At 37.1% G+C, this 17,844-nt stretch overlaps 1 protein-coding gene across 1 annotated transcript in view; it reads right to left on the bottom strand.

The window, feature by feature from the left end:
* Positions 1–17,844, bottom strand: part of GPATCH2 (G-patch domain containing 2) — a 202,561-nt gene that overhangs the window by 11,534 nt on the left and 173,183 nt on the right. Inside the window, exon 9 of the mRNA XM_054478228.1 lies at positions 10,724–10,812. Within this exon, the coding sequence (XP_054334203.1) occupies positions 10,724–10,812 (89 nt within the window). The remainder of the gene's footprint in view (positions 1–10,723; positions 10,813–17,844) is intronic.

The raw sequence follows: 17,844 nt of genomic DNA, 5'->3' as shown, positions 1-17,844 counted from the left end.
AACCTGATGAAACTGAAAAACACAGCATGAGAACTTCCTGAAGCATGCACAAGTATCAATAGCTAAATTGATCAAGCGGAAGAAAATATATCAGAGATTGAAGATCATCTAAATGAAATAAAGCATGAAAACAAGATTAGAGAAAAAAGAATGACAAGGAATGAACAAAGCCTTCAAGAAATATGGGACTATGTGAAAAGACCAAACCTATGGTTGATAGGTATATCTGAAAGTGATGGGGAGAATGGGACCAAGCTGGAAAATACTCTTCAGGATATTATCCAGGAGAACTTCCCCAACCTAGTAAGACAGGCCAACACCTGTCTTCTCGCTCCCAGATTCATAAAGCAAGTTCTTAGAGACCTACAAAGAGACTTAGACTTCCACACAATAATAGCGGGAGACTTTAACACCCCGCTGCCAATATTAGACAGAGCAACGAGACAGAAAATTAACAAGGATATTCAGGACTTGAACTCAGCTCTGGTCCAAGCAGACCTAATAGACATCTACAGAACTCTCCACTGCAAATCAACAGAATATACATTCTTCTCAGCACCAAATCACACTTATTCTAAAATTGACCACATAATTGGAAGTACAACACTCCTCAGCAAATGTAAAAGAACGGAAATCGTAACAAACAGTCTCTCAGACCACAGTGCAATCAAATTAGAACTCAGGATTAAGAAACTCACTCAAAACCACTCAACTCCATGTAAACTGAACAACCTGCTCCTGAATGACTACTGGGAAAATAATGAAATTGAAGCAGAAATAAATAAGTTATTTGAAACCAATGAGAACAAAGACACAACGTGTCAGAATCTCTGGGACACACCTAAAGCAGTGTTTAGAGGCAAATTTATAGCACTAAATGCCCAAAGGAGAAAGTAGGAAAGATCTAAAATTGATACCCTAACATCACAATTGAAAGAACTAGAGAAGCAAGGGCAAACAAATTCAAAAGATAGCAGAAGATAAGAAATAATTAAGATTAGAGCAGAACTGAAGGAGAGAGAGATACGAAAAACCCTTCAAAAAAATCAGTGAATCCAGGAGCTGGTTGTTTGAAAAGATTAACAAAATAGACCGCTAGTCAGACTAATGAAGAAGAAAAGAGAAAAGAATCAAATAGACACAATAAAAAATGATAAAGGGGATATCACCACCGATCCCACAGATATACAAAATACGATCAGAGAATAGTATAAACACCTCTATGCAAATAAACTAGAAAATCTAGAAGAAATGGAAAATTCCTGGACACATACACCCTCCCAAGACCGAAGCAGGAAGAAGTCGAATCCATGAATAGACCAATAACAAGTTCTGACATTGAGGCAGCAATTAATAGCCTATGAACCAAAATAAACCCAGGACCAGATGGATTCACAGTCAAATTCTACCAGAGGTAAAAAGAGGAGCTGGTACCATTCCTTCTGAAACTATTCCAAACAATAGAAAAAGAGGGACTCCTCTCGGACTCATTTTATGAGGCCAGGATCATCCTGATACCAAAACTTGGCAGAGACACAACAACAACAAAAAATTTCAGGCTAATATCCCTGATAACATTGATGTGAAAATCCTCAATAAAATACTGGCAAACCAAATCCAGCAGCACACTGAAAAGTTTATCCAACATGATCAAATCGGCTTCATCCCTGGGATGCAAGGCTGGTTCAACACACTCCAATCAATAAACGTAATACATCACATAAACAGAACCAATGACAAAAACCACGTGATTATTTCAACAGACACAGAAAAGCCTTTGATAAAATTCAACACCCCTACATGCTAAAAACTCTCGATAAACTAGGTATTGATGAAATGTATCTTAAATAATCAGAGCTATTTATGACAAACCCACAGCCAATATCATAGTGAATGGGCAAAAGCTGGAAGCATTCCCTTTGAAAACCAGCACAAGACAAGGATGCCCTCTCTCGCCACTCCTATTCAACATTGTAGTGGAAGTTCTGGCTAGGAAAATCAGGGAAGAGAAAGAAATAAGGGTATTCAAATAGGAAGAGAGGAAGTCAAATTGTCTCTGTTTGCAGATGACATGATTGCATATTTAGAAAACCCCACTGTCTCAGCCCAAAATCTCCTTAAGCTGATAAGAAACTTCAGCAAAGTCTCAGGGTACAAAATCAATGTGCAAAAATCACAAGCATTCCTATACACCAATAACAGACAAACAGAGAGCCAAATCATGAGTGAACTCCCATTCACAATTGCTACAGAGAATAAAATACTTAGGAATACAACTTACAAGGGATGTGAAGGACCTCTTCAAGGAGAACTACAAACCACTGCTCAAGGAAATAAGAGAGGACATAAACAAATGGAAAAACATTCCATGCTCATGGATAGGAAGAATCAATATTGTGAAAATGGCCACACTGCTCAAAGTAATTTATAGATTCAATGCTATCTCCATCAAGCTAACATTGACTTTCTTCACAGAATTGGAAAAAACTACTTTAAAGTTCATACGAAACCAAAAAAAGCTCACATATCCAGGACATCCTAAGCCAAAAGAACAAAGCTGGAGGCATCACGCTACCTGACTTCAAACTATACTACAAGGCTACAGTAACCAAAACAGCATGGTACTGGTACTAACACAGATATATACACCAATGGAACAGAACAGAGGCCTCAGAAATAACGCCACACATCTACAACTATCTGATCTTTGACAAACCTGAGAAAAACAAGCAATGGGGAAAGGATTCCCTATTTAATAAATGGTGTTGGGAAAACTGGTTAGCCATATGCAGAAAAGTGAAACTGGACCCCTTCCTTACATCTTATACAAAAATTAACTCAAGATGGGTTAAGAGTTAAATGTAACACCTAAAACCATAAAAACCCAAGAAGAAAACCTAGGCAATACCATTCAGGACACAGGCATGGGCAAAGACTTCATGACTAAAACACCAAAAGCAACGGCAACAAAAGCCAAAATTGACAAATGGGATCTAATTAAACTAAAGAGCTTCTGCACAGCAAAAGAAACTATCATCAGAGTGAACAGGCAACCTACGGGAGAAAACTTTTGCAATCTATCCATCTGACAAAGGGCTAATATCCAGAATCTACAAAGAACTTAAACAAATTTACAAGAAAAAGTCAAACAACCCCATCAGAAAGTGGGCAAAGGATATGAATAGACACTTCTCAAAAGAAGACATTTATGTGGCCAACAAATATGAAAAAAAGCTCATCATCACTGGTCATTAGAGAAAGGCAAATCAAAATCACAATGAGACACCATCTCACGCCAGTTAGAATGTTGATCATTAATAAGTCAGGAAACAACCGATGCTGGAGAGGATGTGAAGAAATAGGAATGCTTTTACATTGTTGGTGGGAGTGCAAATTAGTTCAACCATTGTGGAAGACAGTGTGGCGATTCTTCAAGGATCTAGAACCAGAAATACCATTTGACCCAGCTATCCCATTACTGGGTATATATCCAAAGGAATATAAATCATTCTACTATAAAGACACATGCACATGTATGTTTATTACAGCACTGTTCACAATAGCAAAGACTTGGAACCAACCCAAATGCCCATCAGTGATAGACTGGATAAAGAAAATGTGGCACATATGCACCATGGAATACTATGCAGCCATAAAAAAGGATGAGTTCATGTCCTTTGCAGGGACCTGAATGGAGCTGGAAACCATCATTCTCAGCAAACTAACACAGGAAAAGAAAACCAAGCACCGTATGTTCTCACTCATAAGTGGGAGTTGAACAATGAGAACACATGGACACAGGGAAGGGACCATCACATACTGGGGCCTCTTGTGGGGTGGAGGGCTAGGGAAGGGATAGCATTAGGAGAAATATCTAATGTAGATGACAGGTTGATGGGTGCAGCACACCACCATGGTATGTGTATAGCTATGTAACAAGCCTGCACGTTCTGCACATGTATGCCAGAACTTAAAGTATAATAAAAGAAAAACAAAAACAAAAAACATTTTCTACTACATCATTTCTTTTGCCATATTTCCCCAACTGATTAAGGTTTTATTCTATTCACAGATTTCTAACTCCTGGTAAAAGTATAAATCTAAATAAGCATAGCAAATCTGACTAAAGAGAGTATTCTAACTCCTGAAATACCTCAAGATTCATTTTGTTTGTTATAGATCCAGCTACTCTAGCTTTCTTTGGCTAATATTTAAATTAAACCTTATATTTAGTTGTATTTATGGTAAAAAGCATATACTGAGTTTTCTTCTTTTATCCTTTATAATCCCTAAATTTAACCGATGTAGTTTCTCCATTTACATTTATCATGATTACTAATATACCTACATTTATTTTTACTGTATTATTTAAAGCTATTAACTTTGCTTTTTCTGTGAATTTTTATTTCCTCCTTTCTGGAATTTATTGCCTGCTTATACTACCTTGAAGACTATATACAATATTTCTATCCTTTTAAGTGATGACCTTTAAAAGTCAACATGCATATCTTGCTTATTCCCCCACATTTTACATATTATTGTCCATAGTTTTAGTTCCATCTTACTTTTACACATCCAAATTAATCATCTACATGGTCACTGTCACCATCATTATTACTTTTATACAGTCAATATTAATTTAGCTTTTAGTACATGCTTAACAATTTCTTTGCTCACCATTACTTTCTGAATTTCATTCTTTTTTTAATGGATTCTGTTTTCTTCTACAAGAGGTATAAAATTTAGTAGTGGTCAGTCTTTATCCGAAATGACTTTATTTCATCCTCACTCTTGGGTAATATCTAGCTGGATATGTAACTCAGGTTAATTTGGTTATTTTGTCTTAGCACTTTGGAAATATTCTCTCTTAGATTTGCAATTGTACTGCTATTTTTAAGTTTGCTACCAGTACAATTTCATTCTTACATAGGTTATATTTTTTCTCCTTGGCTGCTCTTAAGTCATTCTCCTTGTCTTTGGTGTTCTGAAGTTTTATTACAATGTGACTTTATTTATATTTAATATTTCTTGATATAGACTTGTACTTGTTGAATATGAAAATTCATGTTTTCCTTCCATTCTAAAAATTCTTATTTTCCTGAATATTGCACCATCTTATTCTCTCTACTCTTCCTTCTGTAAGTTCTATTAGACACAGGTTGAACTTCATTGTCCTTAAGTCCTTCAGCCTCTTTTATATTTTCAATCATTTTATCTCTCTGTGCTGCTTTTATGTAGCATAGAGATCACTCTTCAGATCTCGCCTAAAATTCAGTGTCTTTTCAGCTATATTTATTCTGTCATATAACCCATTCAGTGATTTGCACAGTTTTTAAGATATTTTCATAATAAAATAATCTCAAATTTCTACTCGATTCTTTACCACATCTGTCTTTTCTTTGTCTACAATTATTTCCTTTCGTTTTTGAATTTGTTTTTATAACTAACTTTTTAGTTTTGGTTTATGAGATCGTCATTGGTAGGTTTTTATTTGTGGTGCTTCTTTGAGGCCTGGGTTGAAGGCCTACACCTCTAGAGCGGCTTTGAATGTACTTCAGAAACCAGTTTTTATGTTAATTTTTGGCTTAGTGTAATTTAAAACTAGAAACTCATTGTGAGGGCAGCCTCTTGGTCACAAATCTTCAGAGAGTTTTCTATTTGGAGCCCAGGCAGAAACAAGATTCTTTATCTTCCACTGTGCCTGTGGGTGAGTTTTGTTTCCAGTCTGCCCATTTCTGATGATGGAGCTTTTAGAGGTTCTGACTTGATAAGGAGACTTACGCTGGGATCCCAGGCTTGACTCCCTGTCCACGGGTGAACTAACGAGCATGCCTTAGGTTTTCGAGCTTGCCAGTAGTGTGAGTGGGTGTGGGGGCTGCTCAGGGCCATTTTGGTCTTGAACATTTCCCTTTCTTTCCTGTAGTCTCAGCTATCTTTGTAAAAACATGGCTTCAAATTTTATTCAGTGTTTTCAGGTGTTCGGTAGTTTAAGTGTTTTCTCATTATTTAGTCTTTTGTCAGGAAACAGCAATTCTTTTCTATCTAACATGCGTGCTTACTCTGTCCATCCTGTACTGAATGATAATGGAAAACTGTTTATTAAGACTCTACTAAAACGCATAACCGAAGAGTGGGCTGGTGGTGTATGTGTGAAGAGGCAAAGGATTGCATATATCCTAGGCTTTACTATTCATTCAGATAGAGTCTGGTTTCAAAATTAATAACAATCCCCTTGGAAAAGTCTGCCTGTTTTAAAATCCTGAAAGAGCTACAATAATCTACAGCAGCTATATGGACCCAGGGATAGCAGGAAATAAAAATATAATTATTGATAAGATAAATTTGGACAACTAAAATCTAGTACCTTGAAAAGGAGCTTGGTTACACCACACATTTCTGATTATATTTGGTATGACTTTTAATTGCAAATGAGCCTTTAAAAAGTCTTCACTCATTATTATTATTTACAACCTGCCTTCACTGCCTTAAATATTCAAGATTATTTTCCTATTGAAATATCAGGAGGATGTGGAGAAAAAAGTTGAAAAGTCACAAAAAGCTGTAATGTAACCTCTTGCCAGAACTCACATGTTCATGGAAAAAAAACTACCCTGGAACAATATGTATATCAAGACATTAAACTTCAAAAGGCATTTCATTTCTATACTTAAAATGTATAAAAAAGGCTGACTCCTTATAATAAATATTTCACTATGATATTATTTCAATAGAAAGCAAAATAGTAATAGGCAATATTAATTGTGGATAACATTGAATTTTCATACTGTACAGTGGACAAAATTTTTTTAAAATATAGTAGCCACAATATCTCAATAAAGGAACTTAAATCTTTTTACTATTAAATCCTCAATAAGCTATGCCTTCTACCAAAAACATGGACCACAACCAACATTGCTAACACCTTTTTAAAAAGTGTTAATAATATTCCTCTTATTTTGTTCACTGCTTTTCTTCACCTTTACAGATGACATTTTTCAAACTATAAAACGCATTCTGCTGGAAAACCTTCTTGCTTCGATAGTTCTCAATTGTATAATAGTAAATCTGCATCCTTTGCTACTGAGACATCCACTATCTTTCGGTATGTGACTTTGAATGAGGCAGAGAACAAGCTATACATTAAAAAAATCAATATCTAACCTTATCAATATTCATTTTACTTTGTCAATACAAAATACGAAGGTGAAAGAGCAGTAAATAAGCCAAAGCACTGAAATAAATTTGGTGTTCTTGTCACAATTAATAAATGTTCAAATGATAACATTGCTGGTTAGTCTAGAGCTTTCTAAAGCGACTGAAATTAGGCTTCAAAGCTATTGCTAAAAGATGGTGAGAAAAATCTTCAATACACTAGCAGGTAAACGTAATCAATTCTGGGTTATTAATTTCATAGGGGGCTTTAAATCTTTTATTAAAAGTGTTATTTATTATGAATGCAATTTATCTTTAGTCATAAATTGTTATACAAACGCAGTTTTGGATTTAAAGTGCCTAATTATAGTTTTCTGATAATTTTTTGGTAAATCCTTTCTAAACTTGCTGTTTGATTGTATAATGTTTCACATATAAATCAGAGGGGATTATCAAACAATATTCAAGCTGTCAGTCTTTTAACACTTACTCCCTATTTCAAATAAAAGAGAGTTATCGTCTGCATTTTTCTTGTTTAGAGTTAATGCTGACTAAAAGCAAAAGAAACTGTGGAAATATATCTCAACTCAATGTGTTTTTCAGGAGTTCTGCAAGGGCCTATAAAAGGGCAAGAATATTGTCCTTAGCTAACATTCAGAAGTTTACAAATATAACTAACTCTTTATTATGTGACTGACTCTTTTTCAGAATTTGAAAACTGTAATTTTCAGAGACAAGATGATCTAGGATTCATACCCTCATTATCAAAGTGTATTTATGCAAAAACATTTCTTACTTGAATTTGGATAATAATCTTCACCTTAGAGTTGATTCATTAGTATTAAAAGATATTCTATTTAAAACTGAGGACTTTAAGATAACCTCAATCTCTTCCTCTTAGAGAAAAACAGTTATGCATAGATTTTAAAAATGCCTCGAAAATGAGTGACGCAATTCTCCTGCTCCACTACTTTTTGAGTAATTAAAAGTGCATTAAATTTCTATGAATTTTATCTTCTAAGTAAAAATGTAGTAATACCAACATCCTGAATATTAAGAGAATCACAATTTTGAAATATAAAATCCGGAATATGCTGGTGTAAGCTTATTAAAAAAACTGTTTTAGGCTAAAGTTCAATGTTTGTACCCATACGCCATATAAATGATTTCTTCTGATGTTACTGAGTTGTAATGTCAAAATCACCTTGCAGAAATAATTATATTATCCGCTCCTCAACCATTATGCATTTTCCTTCTCATTTCACATATGTTCAGAGTGTTAGGACGTGACCCCAGTATTTTCTTTTCCTTATTGCTGCCACTAAGGTGCTTTAGCAGCATTCCTAAGATTGTTCTTGTACAGTTTCTGCCGCTAATGGTTGAATCAATGAAAGATAAGAAAATTCAGGGACCATTCAACTGGAATGCAGATGTTAAAGAATCCTATACCTGCCTTATGAAAGATCTGAATTGCAAGACTGATGACATGTGTTTCATCCAAAATGTGGCTACATGTTCCTGTATGAAGAGATATATTAGAAATATTTCATGAATATTCGCATTTCTACATAGTAATAGTTAGATAAATCTTCTATAAAACTTAAGGCATATATAGTAGTGCGTTTAAGTCAGCATATGCAATAGGACAATCTTTATATATATGTAATGTGTATATAAAGAATATATATGTATATTCTTACAAAGAGGCTGTAAGTACATTGTTATGAAAAGAGCATGGATTTAGGAGTTATGCAGACCTAGGCTTGAAACCTTCCCTTGCGTTCAATAATTCTGTCATCTTAGGTAGCTAACCTAACACTTCTTTGCATCTTCATTTTATGATCTGTAAGGTGATGATAACACCATCTCCCTCACACAGTTGTTATAAAGATAAAATAATAAAGTTTCTGGTATACAGGAGGTACCCAACAAGTGGCAAATATTATTCTATACAAATACAAATGCACTCTACACACAGGTGTTTCCTAATCTTGAAAATTCAATACAGCCAGAAGATGATCAGGTATGCATCTAAATGCATAATTTTATAATCTAGTCCCTTACACAGAACAACTGCATTAGAAGTGCTCCAATTTTAAGTTATTCTTCAATTTTCTAGTGCTTAACTATGGAATAAGTTACCTAATAGAGAATGTGGCTGGGTGTGGTGGCTTGTGCCTGTAATCCCAGCACTCTGGGAGGCAGAGGTGGGCGGATCACCTGAGGTCAGGAGTTCAAGACCAGCCTGGCCAACATGGTGAAACCCCGTGTCTACTAAAAATACAAAAATTAGCTGGGCGTGGTGGTGGGCGCCCATAATCCCAGCCACTTGGGAGGCTGAGGCAGGAGAATCGCTTGAACCCTGGAGGCGGAGGTTGCAGTGAGCCAAGATCGTACCGCTGCATTCCAGCCTGGGTGACAAGAGTGAAACTCCATCTCAAAAAAAAAAAAAAGAGAACATAAGCTTCACATCTTTTTTTCCTCTTAAACTCACCATGCAACCCCACCCCCATAAAACCATCCATATACTTACATATATTTTTCTTTTTACTGTTTACTCTCCTGTTGATAGGAATCATCTTATTTTCATAGTCTATAATTAAAATCACTTTTCCTATAAAGGCTGCCCAAATGAAGCTAAGAGAAAATTTCTAAATGCGTATGGTTAAAGATCCCAGACAATAGGTCAAGGCTATTATTCTTTGTATCTACACTGAAAAACATTTTCTCATACAGCTTGCTGCATCACAAATCCATTATGGTTAACTGTTGTTTATTTATATGTGGGTGTCTACATTTTAATGCCCACTTGGCTTCCTCCTATCACTGACTTTATCTGTGCCTCCCTTACCACTGCTCTTGCATGAGATTTTCAATACATACTATTTTATTCACAACCTTCACTACAAGGTGAGTCTTTGCCCTTTCAGTAAGTAAGGCTTCCTGTCCTCTCTGATCTACAGTGACTTCCCTCTGATCAGTACTTGCAGCCTTCTCAATACCACACTAATTATTATTAGAATGGCATGATTTTTGAGGTAGAAATGAGAGCTTTCTCAATCTAATACTAATGTTGTCTAAAGAAGCAATGAGGAATCTAAGACTGCTACAGAGCTGGGACTAGAAACCAGACTGCCACATTCGCTCAGTCAGGTTTCCATCTCCTACCACATGGGGTCTTGTGTTTTGGGGCTGTGGCTATACTTTTTGAATTTATTACTATTAATCTCTTCTGGGGTTATTTGTCATTTCATCTATTTATGCCTTATTTTCCCAACAAGACTGTAAATTTATAGAGGCCAAAGATACAGCCATTGAAGTTTTTGTATCCTTTTAATACCTTATACGAAATCTTGCATTTGGGCAGGGATGTAACATATACGTTAACCTGGAAGATCTACACATGGAACATGCAATACATCCTGATACCACATACAAATGATTTGTTTTAATAGTTTCTTGAAAATGTGCTTCTTCCTCATTGCAAGTGATTAAGAAGTATCTACATTTTATTCTTCGTGACTTATGAACTCTACATTTGTGCTCCACTCTAACCCTGCTTTTGTTTTACCTGTGGTAGTAGGTCCAGGCAAAGGTGCAGCTTTTCTTCTCCGTTTGATATCTCCCGTGCATAAGGATCCTAAATGCACGCTTGTTTGCCTACGAGTAATTATTAGAAAAAACTATTAACAAAGAAGAAAAAAATGACACATAAATACACAGCTTGTATCATCTGAACCTAAATCAAAACATTCTCAACAAAGATGGAGCTGCACAGTAAAATCACCAATCTTGTTTATATCGAAACATAATTACGTTTGTTGACAAGCGTTCAGCAGCTAAATGCGCCATCATAAATTGTTACTGGAATGAATAATATAAAAGGAATGCTTTTTAATTTTCAAAACTGGCAATCTTTCTGGCTCAACATAAAATCAAGCACTGTTGCTTCTGACAGGAAAATAGCTAAGATTAATTATCTAAAGAGATCACAATATTGTTGCTAGGTTATCAATTGGTTACTAATGCTTTACTGTCAGAACAACATTTATTACAGGAAAAGTATGATCAATTTCTTTTAGGATATTATGCAGCAGTGAATTCTCTTAAAACATTTAAATAGAAGGAAATTGTGATGCTTCCCTTATAATTTATATGATTAGAATTCTTCAGTTAATTATTTATTAGCTGAGTGAGAAAACATAATTTAAATGCATTAATGCTGGTCTACTGCTATTTAACAGTCTAACATGATACTGGATTATATTTGTAAAAACATGATATATAAAAACTGAGAAGTTGACTTTCTGCTATTTTTGGAACCAGCTACTATACAATTAGATTCTTCTGTCTAATCTTGATCTCCTGAATTGAAAAGTTATATAAAAAAATAAGAAATGGGCCAATTAGAAATCAAGATGAATACAAAAAAGAAAGGATTTAAAGTCTTCAGACTTTTCAAGCTATAGAAAGATTCTGTGTTCATTTCCTGCATCATAATCCTTGATGCAGGGTTGGGATAGGGCCTGGGGAACATGAAGCAGAAATAAATGAAGCATGTTTATGACAGCACATGTTCTTTTAGTAAGACAGAGAGATATCTGACAGTATCCTGAGGTTTTAAAGAAACTAATTTGAAAATAAACAGATTATTAGGAAGAAAAAAAAGGGAAAAATTAAAATTTATTCAGGTAAAATTCAAAATTCAAGATATATATTTAAACACATATACTCCGATGGTTAAATATAATGAAAAATTAGTGCTGGAGAGTACAGTTATTTCAAATATAGGTTTTATTTATAAAACACAAAGTACAGTCATAATTAATGATCTGAGTAATCTAAGGGCCACATGCAGTCAAAAAAATATACCACAAAACTTATCAACGTATCTTAAGAGTAAATGAGCATTTGTCTAGTTTTCTTTTACCTTTTTATTGAGCACATACTGTTTCTGTTACAAAATAAATATAATTATTAAAATATTTCAAAAAACCTTTCAAAAATTCATTCTGTTAATGACTAACTTAGCTCTGCTTGGCTCTCCAAATGTTCATTAACATGCATGACTATAACATTTTCATTGGATTTTGAGGTATGGTCTTGGCTCATGATGCCAAGAAAAATGAATAGTTATGACTGTGTCTATTTTTTAAGATTATATATACATTTTTAAAAAGTAGAACGATGTCACAGAGAAGACATACTCTTTTTGTACAAATTTAAAGTTATTCCTTTACTTATTCAGCAAACATTTATCAGTATCTATTATGGACTTAGCATAAGACTCCAGTGGTGGTGAAAATGGGGAGACGGGAAAAGAGAAGATGGAAGATACAAAGGAAATGAAACTTTCAGGTCTCATTATTGGAAGAATTTAAAGTCAGAGTGGAGAAAGAAGACATAAATATGTGTATATGAAGTAATTAGGTACAGTGGTAGTGGCGGCAGGCATAACCAACTTTATTAATGACTAGTAAAGACTATAATATTTAGTCCTTACAACAATCCTAAATATGCTGCATCAAATATACATTTTTTCCTTGGTAGGATAAAATTTGTGCTTCCACGGAAAAACTATGCTTTCAGGAGTATACCCTTTCAGTCACTGAATGCTAGTTCTATGGAAGCTATTTTACAACTCTACCTTGTAGCTAACCGAAAGCAATGGGAAATACTTCTTAACTACAGAAACACAAATAAATTCTGTCCTGTGGAATGACTACGCTCCTTTCTGTCGAAAAGCTAGTTTTGGGTCCATTTAAACAATCATTTCAATACTCCTTTACTCTATATACACTTGAGCTTCTTTGACTTCTCCTTTCAACTGGTTATAACATCTGCCCAGTTCCCTCATTAGCTAATGAATTAAATAAAATCTTTAACACATACCCACTTTATATCCATATGAGAGTCATAATATTACCTTTTTGTAAAAAAGTATCCTTTCACATATCTTATCCCTATTGAAATCTCCCCTTAGCAAAAGGCTAGAGTAAAGTTTACCTTCTGTAGAGCATATACCAGACAGGCTCAGATATCAGAAATAGCTGAAGAGAGGGGAAGGTACCATTCTGAAAACAGGGAATAAAGTGGGAATCTGAGTTCTGCAGTGTGGGTCTTCTGTAATCAAGCTGTGAAAACCAACTCATGAACTAGCTACTTCTGATCCTCTGTTAAAACATAATAAACATTCTTACAGTTTAAGCCACTGCAGGTCAGGTTTTCTATGCTTGCTGCTGAACGAATTTCTGAGTGATAAAGAGTTTGCTCTGTTCAGGGAGTTATGAGTAGTTCAGGATGTCTGCAGAGCAGTGTTTGCAGAAGGGACTGTATAACACGAACGGAAAAGAGCACTGGGGCTGGACCATGGGGCCATACATGCCGCCTTTGCCCCATGAAGGTGTTTGGACTTAACAGCAATGTGGAGTCATTAAAGATTTTATAAAAGGAGACAAATTAGACCAGATGCATGGATGCTGGTAGAGAGCTCGAGTTGGACACGGTTGAGACTGAAGAGGGAGGAGACCAACTAGGTTTGCCATAGTTCAGACACACACTTCCTCATCTCAGTTATAATAACTAAAGAATGATGCAAGTTACTGCACAATGAAACTTCTTGGTTGTACAAATATTAAATATCAATAAAAATTTTAAAAGAATTAAGGCTGGTTTTATTGATTTCAGATACTTTTAAAGCTCAAACTAAGCTAAAACAATTATTAGCCAGGGCACGTTTCTTAAGAAACACATTTTTAGAAATAAGAAGAAGAAATACTTGAGTGCCTGATATTAGATGCTCACTGTGACTATTAATACCATTGGTTTCTACTTATTTTGTTCTTGCACTAGTTATATATAATTGGAGTATTCCAATTGTTTGAAAATAGCTCTCCCAAGTCAATATTGCCTTTACAACTATTTTTTCATACTTCTTAAAATTTATTATGTAGGCCTATTTACAAAGATAGTGAAAAACAAACTTCAGGAACAACAAACTCCCTCTTCTAAACCTTTTTTTTTTCCATCTGCTGGACCAAACATTTTGGGTATCTTCACAGAGCAAATGAAATATAACATTTTCATTCAACTCCCTTCCCCCACCCCCAACATAGCTACATAAAGAAAAAGAGAAAAATGTTCAAGGAGAATAAAGTTAATAAATTCAGCAACACCAAGCCTGAAGACCTGAGCCATAAGAAAAACAGCTAGCTGTATATTTCAGTAATTCTATCAAGAATTGACTGTCTGCTACAGAGCATTGAGAGATCTGGATTATTGATCCATAAGATCACCCCATTTAGGCTTGCCCCACACCCCCCTTCTTTCAGACAGGTGCAGTGGAGTTGCTACAAATGACACTAAGTAAGGTCTACTCTGTCATTTTGTTGTCACTCTTAATGTAAACCATAGCAGTTATTTTTTAATTTAAAATCAGTGAATGTCTCAAAGGCAGCCTTGTTTCTTCAGTCTAAATGAGTCATTTGTCTTTGCAAAGCAGAACATTTGGAATACTACTCAAGGGGATGGTCGGCATTTTCTGTTTCTTTCTTCTGTGGTGTTTTGAGAATGACAATGCAACGTCCTAGGAACAGACCCAAGTTATTAAAGAACAATATTAAGATCCTTTTGTAAGGTGTATCAGAAAAACACCAATAAACTAGATATGTGTTTTAGCTGGGATATTTGCATGGGGAGGAAAAGAAGGGAGACAAATCAAAACCAACCTATCCTGAAGTGGAAAGGATAAAGAAATGGTGCATTTTTGTTACAGGTCTGTCACTTACGATTTGAAACATTGTTTCCCATGTATTACTTCTGAAAATTTTCCTATTAAATATTAGAAAAGCAGAACTCAAAAAGAAGTCTTTTTGTTTTATTTTGCTTTTTAAACCGACTTCACTTGGTTTATCCCCATCGTTGGCTGAAGGCTATCTTTTAAATGGGGTGGTGGCAGGAAGCTGGACATCTTATCTGGAGGGAAAAAAGAAACAAAACAAAACAAAACAACAACCCAATAAACTCAAAACAAAAAACAGAAACAAAAACTCTACTGAGAACCACCTTGCCTGAAAACCTGGCTTTTGACAGGGGCTGACAAGGACTGAAGCAGGCAGTGTCAGACGCAATAATAGTAAAGAGAAGACAATAGGAACTTGTCTCTTCATTGTATGCAATTACAAACAGAGGCTTTTCAGAGAATTAGGCCTAGTTAAAGCTGCCCCCTGGATAAAATGTGTTCCCAAGCAGCCTCTGACAAGCTGCAAGACAGAGACAAACAGACGTGACTATGGGCCCTGGCATTTGGCAAGAACACTCACTGTCAATTAGAAAAATATCAGCCTGGACAGGGCATCAGCTGCACAGAAATAAAGCAGGTCTGTGGTGTCACTGGAGGAGCATTCCAATGGCAGAGAGAAGGATGGGGGTTGGGAAACCCAGCCCCGTGTGAACTTCCTTTTCTAGATCCAAACTACCCTCCCCGCTTTACTTGGTGTCAGTATGTCTCAGCGTATTAAACTGAACAGACACACATCAGTATCTAGCTTTTTTTCCTTTAGTACCCAAATGCACAATACAATAAGTATCAAGCACTTTCAAGTATAAATGTTTTTTAACGACTAGAAAGATTGAATTAAATCCTGGTTTTTCTGGCCGGGTGCGGTGGCTCACGCCTGTAATCCCAGCACCTTGGGAGGCCGAGGCGGGCGGATCACGAGGTCAGGAAATCGAGACCATCCTGGCTAACACAGTGAAACCCCGTTTCTACTAAAAATACAAAAAATTAGCCGGGCGTGGTGGCGGACGCCTGTAGTTCCAGCTACTCGGGAGGCTGAGGCAGGAGAATGGCGTGAACTCGGAAGGCGGAGCTTGCAGTGAGCCGAGATCGCGCCACTGCACTCCAGCCTGGGCGACAGAGCGAGACTCTGTCTCAAAAAAAAAAAAAACAACAAAAAAAACCTTTTCTTTTTTTTTCCTCCTCTTTTTGAGACAGAGTCTCACTGTACCCCAGTTTGTAGCGCAGTGGCGCTGCTCACTGTGACTTCTGCCTCTTGAGCTCAGGTGATTCTCATACCTCAGCGCCACGTCCACCCTCCTGGCCCCCAAGGGTAGCTGGGACTACAGGCGCACACCACTACGCCCTGCTAATTTTCATATTTTTACTAGAGACGGGGGTTTCACCGTATTGGCCAGGCTGGTCTCGAACTCCTGACCTGAAGCGATCCGCCCACCTCTGCCTCCCAAAGTGCTGGGATTACAGGCCATTGCACCCAGCCAAATCCTTGTTTTTAATGGTGGTGTTTTCTTTCAAAGCAGTTTTTTGTGCATGATCTCTTTGGACATTCATAGCAACCCTCTGCATTTGGTATCGTGGATCACAGCCTGACCAGTTCTTGGCTCTGGTCTTCTCTCTTGATGGCTTTGGTCATTTGACTTCACATTCTGCCTCAATCCCATTTACCTTCTCTTTGGAACAAACCTGACCTTAGCAAGAGGTGGTTTAAGTTTTAGCTCAGTGCACTGAAGTTAGTACTTGGGTTTCAGTAATTGGGTCCAAGCTTTATTCTAGACTTACCCTACCTTACCACAAACCTTGTAGTAACTTAGTTCTTTCAGAACTCGGTAATCGCCTTGACCTCCTAGATGCTCAATTCCTGGCCGTGAAATGGAATCTGGTGATGGAGGCTCTTTCTAATGCTGCCTGCCGACCCTTCTCCAAGCATCAGCTGCCTCTGGCTCCTATCCCTGTTCACTGCCTACCTGTTGGCAACTCTTGACTCTATGTTGATTAACCTTCCACCACATGTAGTCTGAGGCTTTACCCCTTAGATAGAATGATCTGCCTGCCACTGTGTAGTTCCTCTCACTGCTTCAGATGGATCTGTCCTGTTAGTGCCTCTTCCACTCTAGTCAGAGGGTTCGAGTCCAAACTTCCTTCTTCCCAGTCTGCTTTATCCTGCTACAGGTAATTGGTGGCCTCTTCTGGAGCTACTGTTTATTGTGTTTCCTATGTGCCTAGTGTGAGTGAGCCACTGATATGGACAGGAGACAGGGAAATACTGGGTAGAAGAGGGCACTACCCCGGCAAAGATCCCACCCTCAAGCCTCGAAACCTATGGTCCTAAATGAGAATAGGCATTCCTGTTTTTGTGCCCAAAAGTTGCCTTTGGCCTGCCACACCTCCCTATCCTGTACCCATATAAACCCCAGGCCCCAGGCTCCAGCAGCAGACAAGGAGAAGACAGACAAAAGAGCAGAAGCACGGCAGAATGGTGTGGCAGAGAGAAGAGAAGGAGCATCTGAACGTCAAGAAGAATTTGGCTGGGGATAGTCAGAGAGGAATTTGGCCGCTGGACGGCCAAATTCCAGGGGAAGACCATCTTCCCACTCCATCCCCTTCCCAGCTCCCCATCCATCTCACTGAAAGCCATCTCCACCACTCAATAAAATCCCTGCATTTACCATCCTCAAGTCCCTGTGTGACTGGATTCTTCCTGGGCACTGGACAAGGACCTGGGTACCAAGAGGGCACTGAGCTCGTTAACACTTAAGCTGTCTGTGGATGGCAAAGCTAAAAGAGTGCACTGTAACACACACACCATGCCCACTTGGGCTTTGGGAGTCACAAGTACCCACCCCTAGATGCTACTGTGGGGCCGAGCCCCAAAGTGCTCACCCCTGGCTCCTGTA

The sequence above is a fragment of the Pongo pygmaeus genome, chromosome 1 (assembly GCF_028885625.2).
Source record: "Pongo pygmaeus isolate AG05252 chromosome 1, NHGRI_mPonPyg2-v2.0_pri, whole genome shotgun sequence".
NCBI classification, from domain to species: domain Eukaryota; kingdom Metazoa; phylum Chordata; class Mammalia; order Primates; family Hominidae; genus Pongo; species Pongo pygmaeus.
The sequence above is the reverse complement of the archived record's forward strand: the minus strand, read 5'-3'. Positions and strand labels throughout refer to the sequence as shown.